A 14,667-nucleotide genomic window follows, 5' to 3' on the forward strand; every position below is an offset into this window, starting at 1 on the left:
GGGAGTAAATAGGGGTAAAGACCCACTTCCTATTCAGCCCCTGGCCAGAACTGCCCTCGCTGAGACCAGGAAAGGAATTCTGCTCCCCACAATCTCTGCACCAGAACCCCCTCTTCCCTGTTCCCTGGGCCTTTTCAGCCCAGAAACCCAGATCAGCCCCTGAGCAGCCTTCACATTGCTGATTTTCTGCCCAGAACCCAGAGGCTCAGAGTGGCTTGATGAATTTCTCAAGTACACACAGCACCAAGCAGCAGAGGCTTTCACAGCACCTCCTCCTTCTGACATCTCCTCCTCCTGATCCCTGAGTGATTCACCTCTTTTCCCCTCCCTTGTTCTGGGCCTGGGGCTCAGAATCACACCTGAGGCTCAAGGCCCAGATGTCCACCTGACTGATTCAGGGGTGATATGCAAAGATGAAATAAAACAAACTGATGGGCAGAGGACAGGGGATGATGACGGGGGCAGGTAGGGATTGAACCCTTGGCCTCAAAGCTACACCTCTGTAGGAATAGTCACTTTCCCATACACAGTGAGTTAGTGGGCTTCCCTTATCCAAGTATGCCTGAAATTCCACTGTTTATGAACATTTATGTGGGGGTAAGCATTGTTCTTTCTTTGTTCTTTTAAGATGCAAAAGCTCCAGGAGAGGCAGGTCAAGGGGAGAGAGATTGTCAGGACAGCAAAATGTCCTTCCGTAAGAAAGAAAGGCATTGTGGGAGAATCCCAGGAGGAGGCTCTGGGATTAGCAAAGCTGTGGACGAGGCTTGCACAAGACAAGAGCGTTAGTCACTGGTTGAGTTTACATAGGCCCTTCAGCAGTTCTCAGTCACAGAGCTCTCTTTCCAGGTGGCATCTCATTCCTGAGGCGAGTTCAGTATCAAGCCCCTTCTAGGGGAACATGCTGGGGAGGTGGGGCCCCGGCCCTCACACCCCGGTACGGGGCCCCCGATTACCTGAGCCGTAAGCACCTGTGGCCAGCGGCCTCCTCCTCTCTCCAGCTTCCCGGGAGGGATGGGGGTGCAGGGATGGAAGAGTGAGGGGGATGTGGAAACAGAGAAAGAAAGAGGACAGTGGAATGAATGGAGGAGGTGATGGGAAAGGATGGTGTGGACATCTCCCCCACTCAGGCCCCTGGAGTCCAGGTGACAAAACGCTGAGTCAACTCTGGCCTTTCCAGAGAGACTGTCGGTCTGTACCTGTCAGGCCGTCCGACGACAACTGCCCAGGCCTCCTGACAAGGCCTGGGGGTCCCCCACACAGGCCCAGACACTCACACAGTGGCTGGAGACAGGTCCGAGAGAGGATGAGACAGAGGATGGAAGAGGAGGAGGAGAAGCAAGAGGAGGTGGCAGCCCCGGAGGGCCCCTACCTTTCCCCAGGGCAGAAGGAGGTGCTGCCCGGCCGGTGGCAGGTGGCAACGGGCGGGTAACGGGAGGGCGCTCCGTCGGGTACCGGCGCCCGCCGTACCTCCAGGGGCCGTAGGCCCCCGTTGCGGGCCCGTTGCACGTGCTCAAACAAGAGGGCCAGCTCTCTGCAGGAGAGGGCGCCGTCAGCGGCAGGCAGGGCCCTGGCACAGCCCCCCACCTGAGGACCCTGAGCTCCTGACGGATTCCCCCCGGGGCCTGACCTCTCTGGAGATGCTCAGCTAACATGCCAGGCCCGCATGGGCAGGGGCAGGAGTGGGAAAGTAGCCTCCCTTTCTCTCTCTCTCTCTTCTCAGCTGCTGGTAAACCCTCAAGGATGCCTGGTATGATTGTGCTGGATGGGCACCACTAGGGGGCACCCTCCCAAGGGGGAAGGTGGGGACCTCAAACCCACCTCACTCTGCTCAGCAAGTGGAGCGCCTACACGTGGAGCCGTGCCCACCCGGAGGCCAGCAGCAGCCCTGAAATCCTGCCCTCCAGATCTGACTAGATTTTAGGGGAAACTGAGGCTGAGGAGGGAGACTTGATAGGGCAGCCCACTTCCTTCTGCAGCCTTCATGCTGGGTTCTTGGAGACTAGATTGAGGGCTCAGCTTCTTCTGAACTCTCCAGGCCATCTCCTGTTTCTCTAACCCAAGAAAGAGACCTTGCCTCTCTTTGCCTTCCCATTGTACGGATGAGGAAATTGAGATCCAGGGAGCAGAAGGATCAGTGGACCCAGAATTTCCCAACCAAGCTCTGATTCTCTTCCCCGAGGACCCAAGACCATCTCCCCCAAATCATTCCTTCCCATCGCACACATATTTCTAACAAACTAGCCCCTGCCCCACTCTCCAGGGCCTGGCCTTGAGTCCTGAGGACTGCTTCTAGAAAGAAGGGCTCTTTCTATTAATAATCTAACCACCATCCCTGTCTTTGGGGTGGGCGCTTGCCTCTGCCAGGTGGAGAGATGGGGGAGCCAGTGTGATTCTGGGAGGCCCACTTCCCAGCCCCTTCTCTCCTGCTCCTCCCCTGGGAAGCCCCCTAAGGCTAAGGAAACAGGGAGGGGGCAGCCAGGTGTAGGGGCAAGTGGGATCACTCAACAGCTGCTCTTTGAGAACTAATGAGGCCAAAAAGGCACCGGCAGAAACGCTGAGCACTGCAGCCTGGCCCCGCCTCCCTCGCAGCCCTCAGAGCTGAGCCGCTCTCCAAGGTCTCCATTCCTGCCCCAGGGTGTGGCCAGGCACCTGGCCCCAAGAACCTTGGTGATGCTATTAATGACCCCCTGTGTGGAGCCACCCCCATGCAGTCTTACCCCAGCCTGGGCCAGAGGGGCAGACCTACTTCTGGGCCCTAAGGCTGCTGCCTGGTACAGTAAAAGCAGGCATGTTGTGGGGGTGCTGGGGTGGGTGCTAGTACCTAACTCTGGCACATACGTTCTTGCCCACACCACAGTGTCTCTATCCACTGCAAGGGCTAACGCTGACCCCAACTCAGACTGAGGAGAGCGAGCTGGCTGGGCTCTGCCCCAAGGGGCAACTGGTCTGGGGGAGCATGTAGACTGCCAGGACCAGAGCTTAGCCCTGAGTCCAATGTCCCCAACTTCCCTGGCAAAAGAGAGTGGGAGAGGACCCTCCAGGCCCTGGGTTACACAGGCTCTGCAGACCCAGCCCCAGAGGCTCCCATGGGAGCCCTCACCCCCTTCCCAGCCTCCGGGACTGTGTCCCAGCCATCTGTCCTCAGGGGCAATACTGTCAGCCCCCCACCTCCCCGTCCCCTCACAGGAGGGCCTACCTGAAGGACGGGAGGATGCTGTCATAGTAGTACCAGGTGGCCGTCAGGTAGGCCCGGCTCGTGTCGGTGGAGTAGAGGCGCCATGCAGCCTGGTGGTGTGGGAGGAGGGGGAAGGAGGTGGTGGGGGACCAGGCATTGGGGAGGCCCCTCTGCCCCCAGAAGAACCCAGGCTTCAGGCCAGTTGAAGGGCACTCAGAGCCAGAGGCTTGTTCCAACTCCACAGCCACCAGCAAGGCCAGAAGGAGGCCTGGGGAGAAAATACTCCCAAGGTGACATGCAGTCAGCCTCAGAGCCAGAGGCCTTGGACTGTGGGAGTTAAGAGCTGGGGTTTTGCCATCAGGCAGAAGTGGGTTTCTAATCCCAGCCTTGCCACCTACTTGGGTGGATGATTAAATAAAGCCGCAGAGCCTTAAGTTTCTCATCTGTGAAATGGACATAGTATGACTTACATAACAGGGTGGTGGGGGCTTCCCAGGTGGCACTAGTGGTAAAGAACCCACCTGCCAATGCAGGAGACATAAGAGACGTGGGTTTGATCCCTCGGTCAGGAAGATCCCCTGGAGGAAGGCATGGATACCCACTCCAGTATTCTTGCCTGGAGAATCCCCATGGACAGAGAAGCCTGGCGGGCTACAGTCCACAGGGTCTCAGAGAGTTGGACACAGCAGAACCGACTTAGCATGCATGCAACAATGCTGTGAGGACTAAATGGGGAAATGTTCATTAAATGCCAAGCACGGTGCATGACACGTAGTAGGCACTTAATACCAAGTTTCCCTATTTAACACTCCTGTTGTGTCCGGTTCCCACAGCTGATATATATTTATCCATTGTGTATTTGATTAATGTATTTCTCTCTCCTTAGTCTGTAAGCTGTGTCTTGGTCAGCACTGTATCCTCTGGCACATGCTGGGTGCTCTGCAATGTCTGGGGAATGAATACTGACTGAATGAATTATTATTACTAAAAATAACCCTACCCCATTCTTCCCAGCTGCCTGCCACTGCCCATGGGATTGAGGAGGGGAGGAAGGAACATCAACTACCAGACCCTTAGCATCCATGAAGTTGCTGGGTCTCCTCTGCAGCAGCAGGGATGAGGGTCAGACAAGAGGAAGGACTGTCCCTCTCCCCCCAGGTAAAGAGCAGAGTCAGTAGGGACTTGAGGGTGAGTAGGGCGATCAGCAACGGCAGGTGCTGGGCAGGAAGAAGCAGAACTGGATCCTTCTTTAGATGCCTCTTGTCTTTAAGGGCCAGCCCACTGCTGACCTCACTGGCCAGGCACCCTCCTAGGACAGGAGTATTTTTACTTCCTGCTTGCCTAGTCCCTTGGCTTGGGCTGGGGAGCAGCTGCCAGAGCTGTCTCATTAATTATGGGCACCACAATACCAGCTGTCTCTCGGCACAGCCAGTGCCAGCCACCTGCCCCTACAATGCCCCTTGGAAGGCCAGTTCCCAGGGGATAGCAGCCATTGTGCCCCAAGGGATGCTGAGAAGGCAAGGTTGGGCTGGTGGCTGGAGATAGCAGAGATGGGAGGGGGGTTCCACCCTGGGGAGGAAAGATAAGGGGGTGTTAAGTCAGACCTGGGCTGAGGGGGTCAGAGCAGGAAAGGTGAGCTGTGCCAGTGTTCCTGGAACTATTGGGTTGGCCAAAAAGTTCGTTCGGGCTTTTCTGCGCCATTGGCTGGAAACCCCAAATGAACTTTTTGGCCAGCCCGATATTTCTCGCAGGAGGCTGTTACAGAGTCCCCAAAATTCAGAGCACCTGCCTCAGCCCATGCCCCATGGGAATGCCTCAGACAGTGGGGGAAACTGAGCCCACATACTCCTGCTTTTCTCCCACCCCTCTGGGTGTTCCTTCTCTGCCTCCTTGGCTGGCTCAGCTCTGCCCTCCCAGTCACTAAATGCTCAGGTTCCTTAAAGCTCAGCGGTAAACCATCTTCTCTTCTTCCTTCCTCTGCCTGCTGGCCAAGCACCTCCATGTCCAGGGCTTCGTTACTGTCTGCACACAAGGCCTAGCACATTACTCAACACAGGTGCACACCACTACATCAGCTGCCTCCTCCACAGGCCCCCAAAACCACCCAGGGGTTCAGAGGCCCCGCAGACTCTTCACGTCCCAGCCAAACTCACTCTTCATGCCCCAAGTCTAGTCACCCTTTAGTGAGGAGGGTCATCAACCCTCCAGTCGGGCAAGCCAGAAACCTAGAAGTCACCCTGACATCTCCCTCTTCCTTACTCCTGATACTACTAATGTCACCTCCTAAATATGCAGAATCTGCCCATTTCTTTCCATCTTATCTGTTGCTACCCTAGTCCAAGTAACCTGCCACCCCATCTCACCCAGACTGTTGCCAGAGTCTCTTCTCTGATCTCTCCACTCACACAGGTCATCCTCCAATCCACTCAAAACTTTTCAAAACATAGATCTGATCATTATCACCCCTTCCTCCTGCTTCATACCTGTCAATGGATCCTCACTGTTCTTAGGAAAATGTTAAATTTCTCTCTCTGACCTCAGATCTGGGCCTCACCCACTGAGCCAAACCCTTCCACTGTACATTCCTATTTGAGCTTTCTGTTCCAGCCTCACTAGATTCTTTCCTGTCATCAAACACACCCTGCTGCCTTTCACCACAGGACCTTTGCACATGCCATTCCCTTACCTCAAAGGCTCCCTCCTTCACCTCTTCACCTAGTTAACTACCCATCCTCCAGCCCTCTGCTCAAGTGTCAGTTTCCCAGGGTAGTCATCCCTGAGTTTCCCTTCGAGGTCAGATCAGGCCAAGTCCCCAGCTAAATGCTCTTTGAAGAACCATTTCTTTCTTTCAAGGTGTTTTTCTTGGTTGCAGTTATAACATTCATTTGTGGGGAGGATGGTGGGATGAATTAAGGTGTTGGGAGTGGAACAGGCTTCCTGATGACTGCACAGCTGATGGGGGGCAGAACTGGGTCTCCCCCTGGGGCCTAGGATCTCTTGTCCAGTCTCTACTTCACTTCAGGCCATGCAGAGCTGGGGCTGCAGCTGGGCAGTGGGCCAGCTTTGGCTAGCCCTGAACTGGGCATGCAGAAGAGGGAGAAGTTTCTGACAATCTTAGCCAGCCTCCTAGCTCTGTCCCTAACCTGGCCTGTGGCTCCAGAAAATTCTCTCTGAGTGGAGTCATAGTTGTGAAGTGGGACACAAGGGTCAGCATACAGATCTGACACACCAGTTCAGTTCAGGGGTTTCCTGGGGCTCCTGTACCTGGATGAGGTTGGCTGCTGGCATCCTCCGCTTCTCAAAGTGCTTCTGTCGGTGCTGCTCCTGCACCTTCAGGGCAAAGCCAGAGCCGAGGATGCCCTAGGGCAATAGGCACGGTTGGAGGTGGGACAGCCAAAGGCTTTAAAGGTACCCCTACTGCTGCGCATCTGAGGTGTCTCCCCCACCCATGCAAATGCTGGACAGGGGCTTAGCAGGCTCTCTCCCCAGGACCCCCTCCCCTAGGCTGGGCCGTCCTAAGTGAAGGGGGAACTCACAGCGGGCAAGGCAAAGAAGGAGATGCCCAGTAAGGCGAAGCCAGCAGCCAGGACCCTGCCCAGCCACGTGTGTGGCGTCTTGTCACCGTAACCGATGGTTGTCAGTGTAATCTGGGGACACAGAGAAATTACCTGCAGGGCTGGTCAGGGGGTCCACCCACAGGAGATTGCTGGGGCACAGGGAGGTGGGAGCCTGATCATGAGGGGGGCCTCCATGGTTGCCCACAGGAACTGGTCACAAGGACTTGTCACAGGGGCTGGTTCCTAATCAATGGATTCTCCTCCTCCCCCTTGCTGATGGGGAGAGGGGTAGAGGTCACAAGGGCTTGATGTAGGGAACTAACTAGATGGGGGCACAAGCTGGTCCACTGGGGGAAGCTGGGGGACTAACACAGGGGCTGGTCACGGGATTTGGGGTCACAATGATCAGGCCAGGAAGGGTCCCAGGGAGAAGGGCGGACCTGCACAGACCCTCACGCACCGTCCCCCACCAGAGCGAGTCGGCGTAGGAGGAGAAGTCGGAGTTGGCGTCCTTCTCGGCCAGATAGACAAGAAAAGAGGCGAAGATGAGCACCAGGAACCCGATGTACCAGGCGGTGATCAGCTCCTGTGGGGGCAGCAAGGGATGAGACCACGCACCCGGCACAGGGGGTAGGTGGACGGCTCCCAGAATGGCCTATGGGAGGAGTTCTGAACGGGTTAAGAGTACCCACCTCTCGGAAGTCCCTGGTGGCCGCTCTGCCGGCCTTTCTCAGTAACTCCCTTCCAGGATACCCTGCCCGCCTTTCGGGCACAGCCAGGTCCTCACAGAACCTCAGAGCACGCCCCGCTGTGGCCCTGCCCTTGACCCTCCAGCTTCCAGGCTCAGGTCTTCGCCCACGAGCCCACCGTGCCCACTGCCCCCCACTTTCAGGCTTCCATCCGACCCCACATCCGGTCCCACCGCAGCTCCACCCTCAGACCCCGCTGCAGGTCACCACATCGCTGTGAGTGTAAACCCCTAAACCCAAAAGCTTCTGCCCCTCAGGCCCCGCCTCCTGGCCTGGTCCTGAACGCCCCCTGACCCCGCCCCTGCCCGGCCCCCGCTAGCCCCGGTGGGATCGCTGGCGCTGGGTCCCTTCAGTTCAGTTCAGTTCAGTCGCCCTGGGTGCCTAGACACCCCTAAGTCCCCAACCCCGCCCCCTGCCGCTCCAGCTCCGCCCCGGACACGCCCCCGCCCGGCCTCACCTTGCTGTGCGCGTAGACCACCGAGCCCAGCAGCTTCCAGGTGCCGCCGCGGCGGTCCATGCGCACCATGCGCAGGATCTGCAGGAAGCGCATGCTGCGCAGCGCGGACGTGGCAAAGATGTTGCCCTGTGTGCCCGCGGCGATGACGGCCACCGAGGCCACGAACACGATGAAGTCTGCAGAGGTGGGCAACGGGGCGAGGTCACGGCCAGCGTCGGAAAGCGCACCTACCCCGTGCCTGGACCCGAGGCTGGGGGCGAGGGTGGTTCCTGGGGCCCGAGGGGGCGACTGGGAAGATCCGTTGAGTCTGTGTCATTAGCCAGGGTCCTGGGGTCAGGGTGCCAACCCTGAGGTCTGGGGTCAAAGATCAGGTGCGGGAGGGATAGGACCATTACCGATGACACAGAAGGGTTTTCTGGCAAAGCGGAAGCGGCCCTGCCATCCTCGGTAGCGGCAGCAGCATCCAGCAGACCAGACGCGGATGATGTACTCCAGACCAAACACCACGATCATCACGAATTCCTGTGGGACCAGGGGCCTGAGTTCTGGTCCCCACTCTTCAGGCCCCGGGCCCAGATCACACAGCACCCACCCAGCCCGAGTTCCTGGGTTAGGGATATTAGAATTTCCTCAGCCTGCCTCTCCTGGAGGTTCTTACACCTGACGCCTGGATGGACCTGGGGAGGGTTCCAGAAGGCAAGTGGCTTCTTCCATGTCTTCCAGAGAAACTGAAAGCTCAAGTCTGTCCCCTGTTGCTGTGCCCATGAACTGTCTGAGTTTTTCTGCTCCTCATCCTGCCTTCCCCCTCCCAGCCATCTCAGCCTCTGTAACCCCTGTGACCAGGTGACACAAGGGGTGTTTGTTGGTCACAGTGCCCCTCTGAAGTGCTTCTGTTTAGGGGTTAAAACCAGATCCCATAGGGGTGGCATTAGCAGCTTTGATCCTGAGAAGGAGTGGGCCTCCTCTCCTCTTCTCTGGGCCCATCATAAGCCCTAGTATAGAGACAGGAGCCCTCCCAACACCTGCTATAAAGCAGGGGAGCCCTTTGGGCTTTTATGGCAACCCATAAAGCCCTCTGGGCTTTTATGAAGCCCAGAGAAGTACAGTCACCATGTCAGGGAACACAGCACAGAAAGCCACTCTCTGAGATATGCTATGTGAAGCCTCACTTGACCTTCACCCTCAGCCCAGAGGTGCTACCCCTCCCTCAGACCCAGACTCCAGCACTCACTAAGATGAGGAGACACTCGTTGGCAAGTTCCTGGTGCTCCTGGATAGTGGACAGCACGGACAGCACCAGGCAGCTGAAGACCAGCAAAAATCTACAATAGCAGCATGAAGGAGAGGGTTAGATGCTGGATGGACAGGGCAGCTGAGGAGCCTCTGGCAAGGGGCTGCAGAGGAGGAGGAGGAGGAGGAAGGGAAGAAGGAAGAGGCGGAGGTGGAGGAAGAGGGAGGGGAGAGGAAGGGGAATTACTGGGGAGTAATCTGGAAAGTGGACTAAGAATCAGAGTTCCCTGGAATTGTGGCTCTGTGCTGGACCTCAAAGGGAGAAGCCCCCGAGCTCCAGGTGGCTGGGCTCACAGACATCTTACAATCCTCTCAACTGCCCTTGATGCACCCACAGCTCCCAGAGGTGGACACTGAGCTGTGGCAGGCAGGTCTGTCTGGGCTGGCCGAGGGAGGAACCCAAGAACCCCCCTTCCTTATGAAGCATAGCTTCATCTGCAGAATGAAGACAACTGCTTCTGCCTTCGTGGGTTCTTATGAAATTAAATACTGAGACAGCTATGGAAGGAAAGGGCATCAGGGAAGACAGATAGGGAGGGGAGGATGCAGAGGGGGAGAGGGTGTGGGGAGGGCAATTGGGCATCGGGGGGCCATGCCATCAAGGCCTGGAACTCCCCACGGGGCAGTGGGAAGCTACTTAGTGGCCCAGAACCAGACATTTAGAAATGGAAGGAACTTTAGAATCCAGCTCATCTGATTCATGATGAGCTCATGAATTAACCTCAATTGCACACATGAGGAAACTGAGGCTCAGAGTGGGAAAGGGAGTCACCCAAGGTCACCAGGATGTCCAGGACAGAGATGAGATGCCAGTCAGGGTTCCTAATGTCCCAGTGGATGGGAAGAGGGGAAAGGACATGAGGAGTGAACATGTGAGGGAAGATAGGGTGTGGGGCACAGGCCGCAGGTGCAGCAAAAGGCAACGAGGCTGGTCTCCAGGAAGCACTCCTCCTTTTGATGGGGGTGTCATGCCTGGAAGAGACTCTTGAAGGAATGCATTTCTCTGGAAACGCATTGACCCACAGCCGGCCCCAAATGTTCCCAGAGTGCCCCTACCTGGGACTCCTGCCACTGCACTCTGCCTGAAACACCTCACCATCCGAGCCTGAGGAAACGCTGCTCAAGTTCCCCTCACCCCAACGCGCCTGCTGGGGGAGCCCCCGTCCCACCGTCAGCTCAGAACGCCCCCTCCCTGTGCCTGCCTCCCAATCACTATCTGCATGTGTGCGTGTTAAGTCGCTTCAGTTGTATCTGACTCTTTGCAACCCCGTGGACTGTAGCCTGCCAGGCTCCTCTGTCCATGGGATCCTCCAGGCAAGAATACAGAGTGGGTTGCCATGCCCTCCTCCAGGGGATCTTCTCAATCCAGGGATCGAACCCACGTCTCTTATGTCTCCTAGCATTGACAGGCAGGTTCTTCACCACTAGTGCCACCTGGGAAGCCCCAGGTCACAGTCAACAGCATTTTATTTGTGTTCCTGTTTCATCAGCGTTTGCCTGCAGTGCAGGAGACCAGGGTTCAAAATCTGGGTTGGGAAGATCCCCTGGAGAAGGAAATGGCAACCCACTCCAGTACTCTTGCCTGAAAAATTCCATGGACGGAGGAGCCTGGTAGGCTATAGTCCATCGGGTCGCAGAGTCAGACACAACTGAGTGACTTCTTTACTTTTTCATCACAGCAGGAGCATGGGCTCCGAGTCAGAGACCCAAGTTCAAATGCCAGTCCTACAGTGTGTGTGACCCTGAGAAAGTCACCTTCTCTGAGCCAGTCTCATCATCTGTGAAGTCAGGGCAGATGGAGTGGGGTGCAAAGACACAGGAAGGGCACGGCTCCACCTGGCCCACCTACACCTCCCTGGCCGGGGCTCCCCGCCTGCTCCTGCTTGGAGGGCGGGAACAGAGCCTCAGCCCAGCACCCGCCCAGGGAGGAGGTAGGTGGCAGATGTCAGTAAAGGGCTTTGGATGAATGAGTGAGGAAGAGGCCTCCTTGGCCAGTTCCAGGCAGGAGCTGAGTCAGCGAAGATGTAAGGCACGGGGTGGGGGGAGTGTGTGGCGGGGGAGAGGGGTGGTTGAGGGGGGTGGGGAGCACCAGATCCTCGTGTTCAATAATTAGCCACAGAAAACACAGGTGAACCCAGTGCCACATCCACCGGGAATGGGCTCGGGGCAGAAGGGTCCTCCGGAGGTCATCCTATCCCGTCCCCTCCTCTGGGAAGGGGTGCAGCCAAATCTCGATGGGCATTCACCCCAGCCCTGGACAGAAATCCTTCAGTCACATCGCTCGGCTGATCTCAGAACCTCAGGTAATAAATGGGTCATGTTTGGGGCTTTGCACTGAGTGTTTCAATAGTTTTTTTTTCCCCCAACATTATGTTTTCCATGTCAAGAGTTACACATCTCTAAAATGTCCACTTCACAATAGGTTAAGTGAAAAAAGCAGATTATAAAAACTTAAAGCAACGTGATTCCAACTTTTTAAGTATAGATTTTTTTTATATATTAATACAAACCAAGAGTGAGCAGGGCTGGTCTCTGGATGGCAAAATTAAGAGTGATTTGGCTTTTGTTTTGCTTTCTGCTTATCTTCATTTCCCAACATTTTTAAAGAATAAACATGACTATTCAGGTAACAAATTAATATCAGTTTTAAAATGCAGCAACTTCCCTGGTGAGTCAGTGGCTAAGACTCTGTGCTCCCAATGCAGGGGGGGGGGGCGCCCTGGGTTTGATCCCTGGTAAGGGAACTAGATCCCAGCTGCTATAACTGAGAGTTCACATGCCACAACTAAGACCTGACTCAGCCAAATAAATAAATAAAAATAACTATTAAATATTTAATTCATTTCCTTAAACATACCAGCGGGGGCAGGGGAGAACCCTTTAAATTCTGTCCCCACCCCTTTATCACAACAGCCTTGGCCATTTAGCAGGTGTGGGGGTGTGGCAGCCTCTCCCCCGAGTCCAGCTTGCCTGCCAACAGCCTGCTCAGCATCTCTTCTCAGATGTCTAGAGGCTTTTCAAACCCAACATAATGTCCAAAAACAAACTCTCAATTTTCCCTAAAATCTCCCCATCTCAGGAATGGCACCATTTCCCATCCAGGGGCTCAGGCCAATGATCTAAGAGCAACCCTTGACTCCTCCTTTCCCTCGCCCGCCACATCCCATCCTTTAGCAATTTCTACTGGCGCTAATTACAGAGTTGTAGCCCTGGACTCACTAACCCCCAACATCTCACCCTTGACAGGTCTCCCTGTCTCCACTCTGGCCCAACTGGAACCCTCTTCAGAGCAATCAGCATGATTTTCCTACAAAGCAAAGCCAGAAACTAGGCTCTCCCCTGATTTGGCACTTGGAGAGCGGCAGTCACATTCCTCTGCATGTCCAGCAAGGCTCTGCGAGATCCAGTCCCACCCAGCCCTTGAACTTGATCTGCCTCTCTCCAGTTCCCCCATCAGGTGCTCTACCTCCCTGCCGTTCCTGGAACACATCAAAAGTTTTTCCACCGCCAGGCTTTGCACTTGCTCTGCTATTTCCTCTGCCTATTTATTGCTCCCATTCTCATGGGAGATCTCTACTCAAACATCTCCTCCTTGGAGAGGTCTTCTCCAACTACCCCCTCCCCAGAGTAATGGCCCCATCCCCTCTCTCACCTGAATAAATGCACAGCAGAAATTCAACTTAAACAAACATCAAAACATCATGTCACCAAAGCCCCCAGTCTGCACCCACTGAAGAGGCTCCCAAAGCCCTAAGCACATCCATCCCCAACACAGTGGGCTCACCAGCAGCCTTCCTGAAAAGGGAAGAGAAGGTGAGTCTCCATCCTTGACCAGCTCCATTTAGTAGACACTGTTTTAAAAACCTGTGAACTTCACCTCTCCAGCCTTCACACACTGGCAGGGGATTAGATGCTCAATACAGTTGAACAGATACATTTTGTCTGACAGTGAACATCTTGTATTCCAGGCAGCTGAATAATTATCCCCATCTTCCAGGTGAGGAAATGGGGCCCAGGGAAGGACAGACTTGCTCAAGATTACTCAGTGAATTCATGGCAGAGCCAGGACCCTAGCTGCTGTGGCCTTCCTGAGGGGTCCTCACACAGACACCCACACTTGGGACAGCAGAGGAAAATCATGTCTGGAGTTTAGGGGTGGAGGAGACAGAGAGAAGTCACCCTGAGCTGGAGTCTGGTTGTATCTGCCAGAACGAGTCTGTGACTTCATTCATACAACAAAGGACTGTCTAAGGCCCCCTTCTGAGGCTTCAGTTTCCCATCTACAGAGTATAGATGGTACACAGCGCTGGCCGGCTGGGGCTCTCTACAATCTCCCCGGCAGACAGGCCAGGCTGGCAGCTACTTACTGGAGCATCTTTGTCCAGCATGCCTGGCTCCAGCTCGGGCCCCCGTTCTCCCAGCCAATCAGGCAGAGCTGGGACCAGTGGGTGCTGCCGGATTGGTTCTCCCTGAAGTGGTGAAGTGAAAGTCACTCAGTCGTGTCCGACTTTTTGTGTACAACCCCATGGACTATACAGTCCATGGAATTCTCCAGGCCAGAATCCTGGAGTGGGTAGCCTAGGGTACCCAAGGGTAGTTGATTCCCTTCTCCAGGGGATCTTCCCCATCCAGGGACTGAACCCAGGTCTCTCAAATTGCAGACAGATTCTTTACTAGCTGAGCCACAAGGGAAGCCCAAGAATACAGGAGTGGGTAGCCAATCCCTTCTCCAGGGGCTCTTCCTGACCTGGGAATCAAACCGGGGTCTCCTGCATTACAGGTGGATTCTTTACCAATTGAGCTACGAAGGAAGTCCTGGCCAAGGCTTATTGTGAGACCTATCAAAAGTCTTTCTCCCCCACCCACCCATTCTGTGACTATGCTATTCTTTCAGGAGGCCAGCAAGGAGATCAGGGGTGAATAAGTGAATGGTTTGCTTAGATATATGGTTCTCAAAGTAGAGTGGGCAGCAGAATTACCTGGAGGGCTTATTCAAATACTGATTTCTGGGCCTCAGTTCTAGAGCATCTGATTCAGTATGAACTGGGGCCTGAAAGTATGCTTTCTACAAAATTCCTGGGTGTTCTAATGCTGCTCCCCCAAGGACCACACTTTAGAGTTAGGTTAGTGAATTCACACTAGGTTAGTGAGTGGGAGGGGCTATGGCTGGCTCAGTTATTAGCCAACTCAAGGCTTTTTATTATTTTTTTTAATATTTATTTATTTATTTGGCTGCACTGGGTCTTAGTGGCGGCATATCCTCAATCTTCATTGCACATGTGGAATCTTTAGTTGCAGCATGTAGGATCTAATTCCCTGACCAGAGATGGAGTCTGGGAACATGGCGTCTTAGCCACTGAACCACCAGGGAAGTCTCAAGGTCTTTTAAACAACTGTAATCACTGCCTTTTCCCCTCACCCCAACACCCCTGTTTCCAT

The 14,667-nt window shown here is 55.0% G+C and overlaps 1 protein-coding gene across 2 annotated transcripts in view; it reads right to left on the reverse strand.

Annotated features, from left to right (window-relative positions):
- The window catches only part of KCNQ4 (potassium voltage-gated channel subfamily Q member 4), a 56,444-nt gene that overhangs the window by 15,506 nt on the left and 26,271 nt on the right, over window positions 1-14,667 (reverse strand). Inside the window, exons 2-9 of one of the 2 annotated variants that reach the window (XM_043877678.1) lie at window positions 9,170-9,260; window positions 8,334-8,460; window positions 7,939-8,114; window positions 7,193-7,318; window positions 6,712-6,822; window positions 6,440-6,535; window positions 3,197-3,285; window positions 1,370-1,531 (exon numbers count right to left, since the gene is read on the reverse strand). In XM_043877678.1, coding sequence (XP_043733613.1) covers window positions 1,370-1,531; window positions 3,197-3,285; window positions 6,440-6,535; window positions 6,712-6,822; window positions 7,193-7,318; window positions 7,939-8,114; window positions 8,334-8,460; window positions 9,170-9,260 — 978 coding nt within the window. Of the gene's footprint in view, window positions 1-953; window positions 999-1,369; window positions 1,532-3,196; window positions 3,286-6,439; window positions 6,536-6,711; window positions 6,823-7,192; window positions 7,319-7,938; window positions 8,115-8,333; window positions 8,461-9,169; window positions 9,261-14,667 lie in introns of both variants that reach the window. The other variant, XM_043877679.1, reaches the window with a different exon arrangement.

This window comes from Cervus elaphus, chromosome 20 (assembly GCF_910594005.1).
Source record: "Cervus elaphus chromosome 20, mCerEla1.1, whole genome shotgun sequence".
Taxonomy (NCBI): Eukaryota; Metazoa; Chordata; class Mammalia; order Artiodactyla; family Cervidae; genus Cervus; species Cervus elaphus.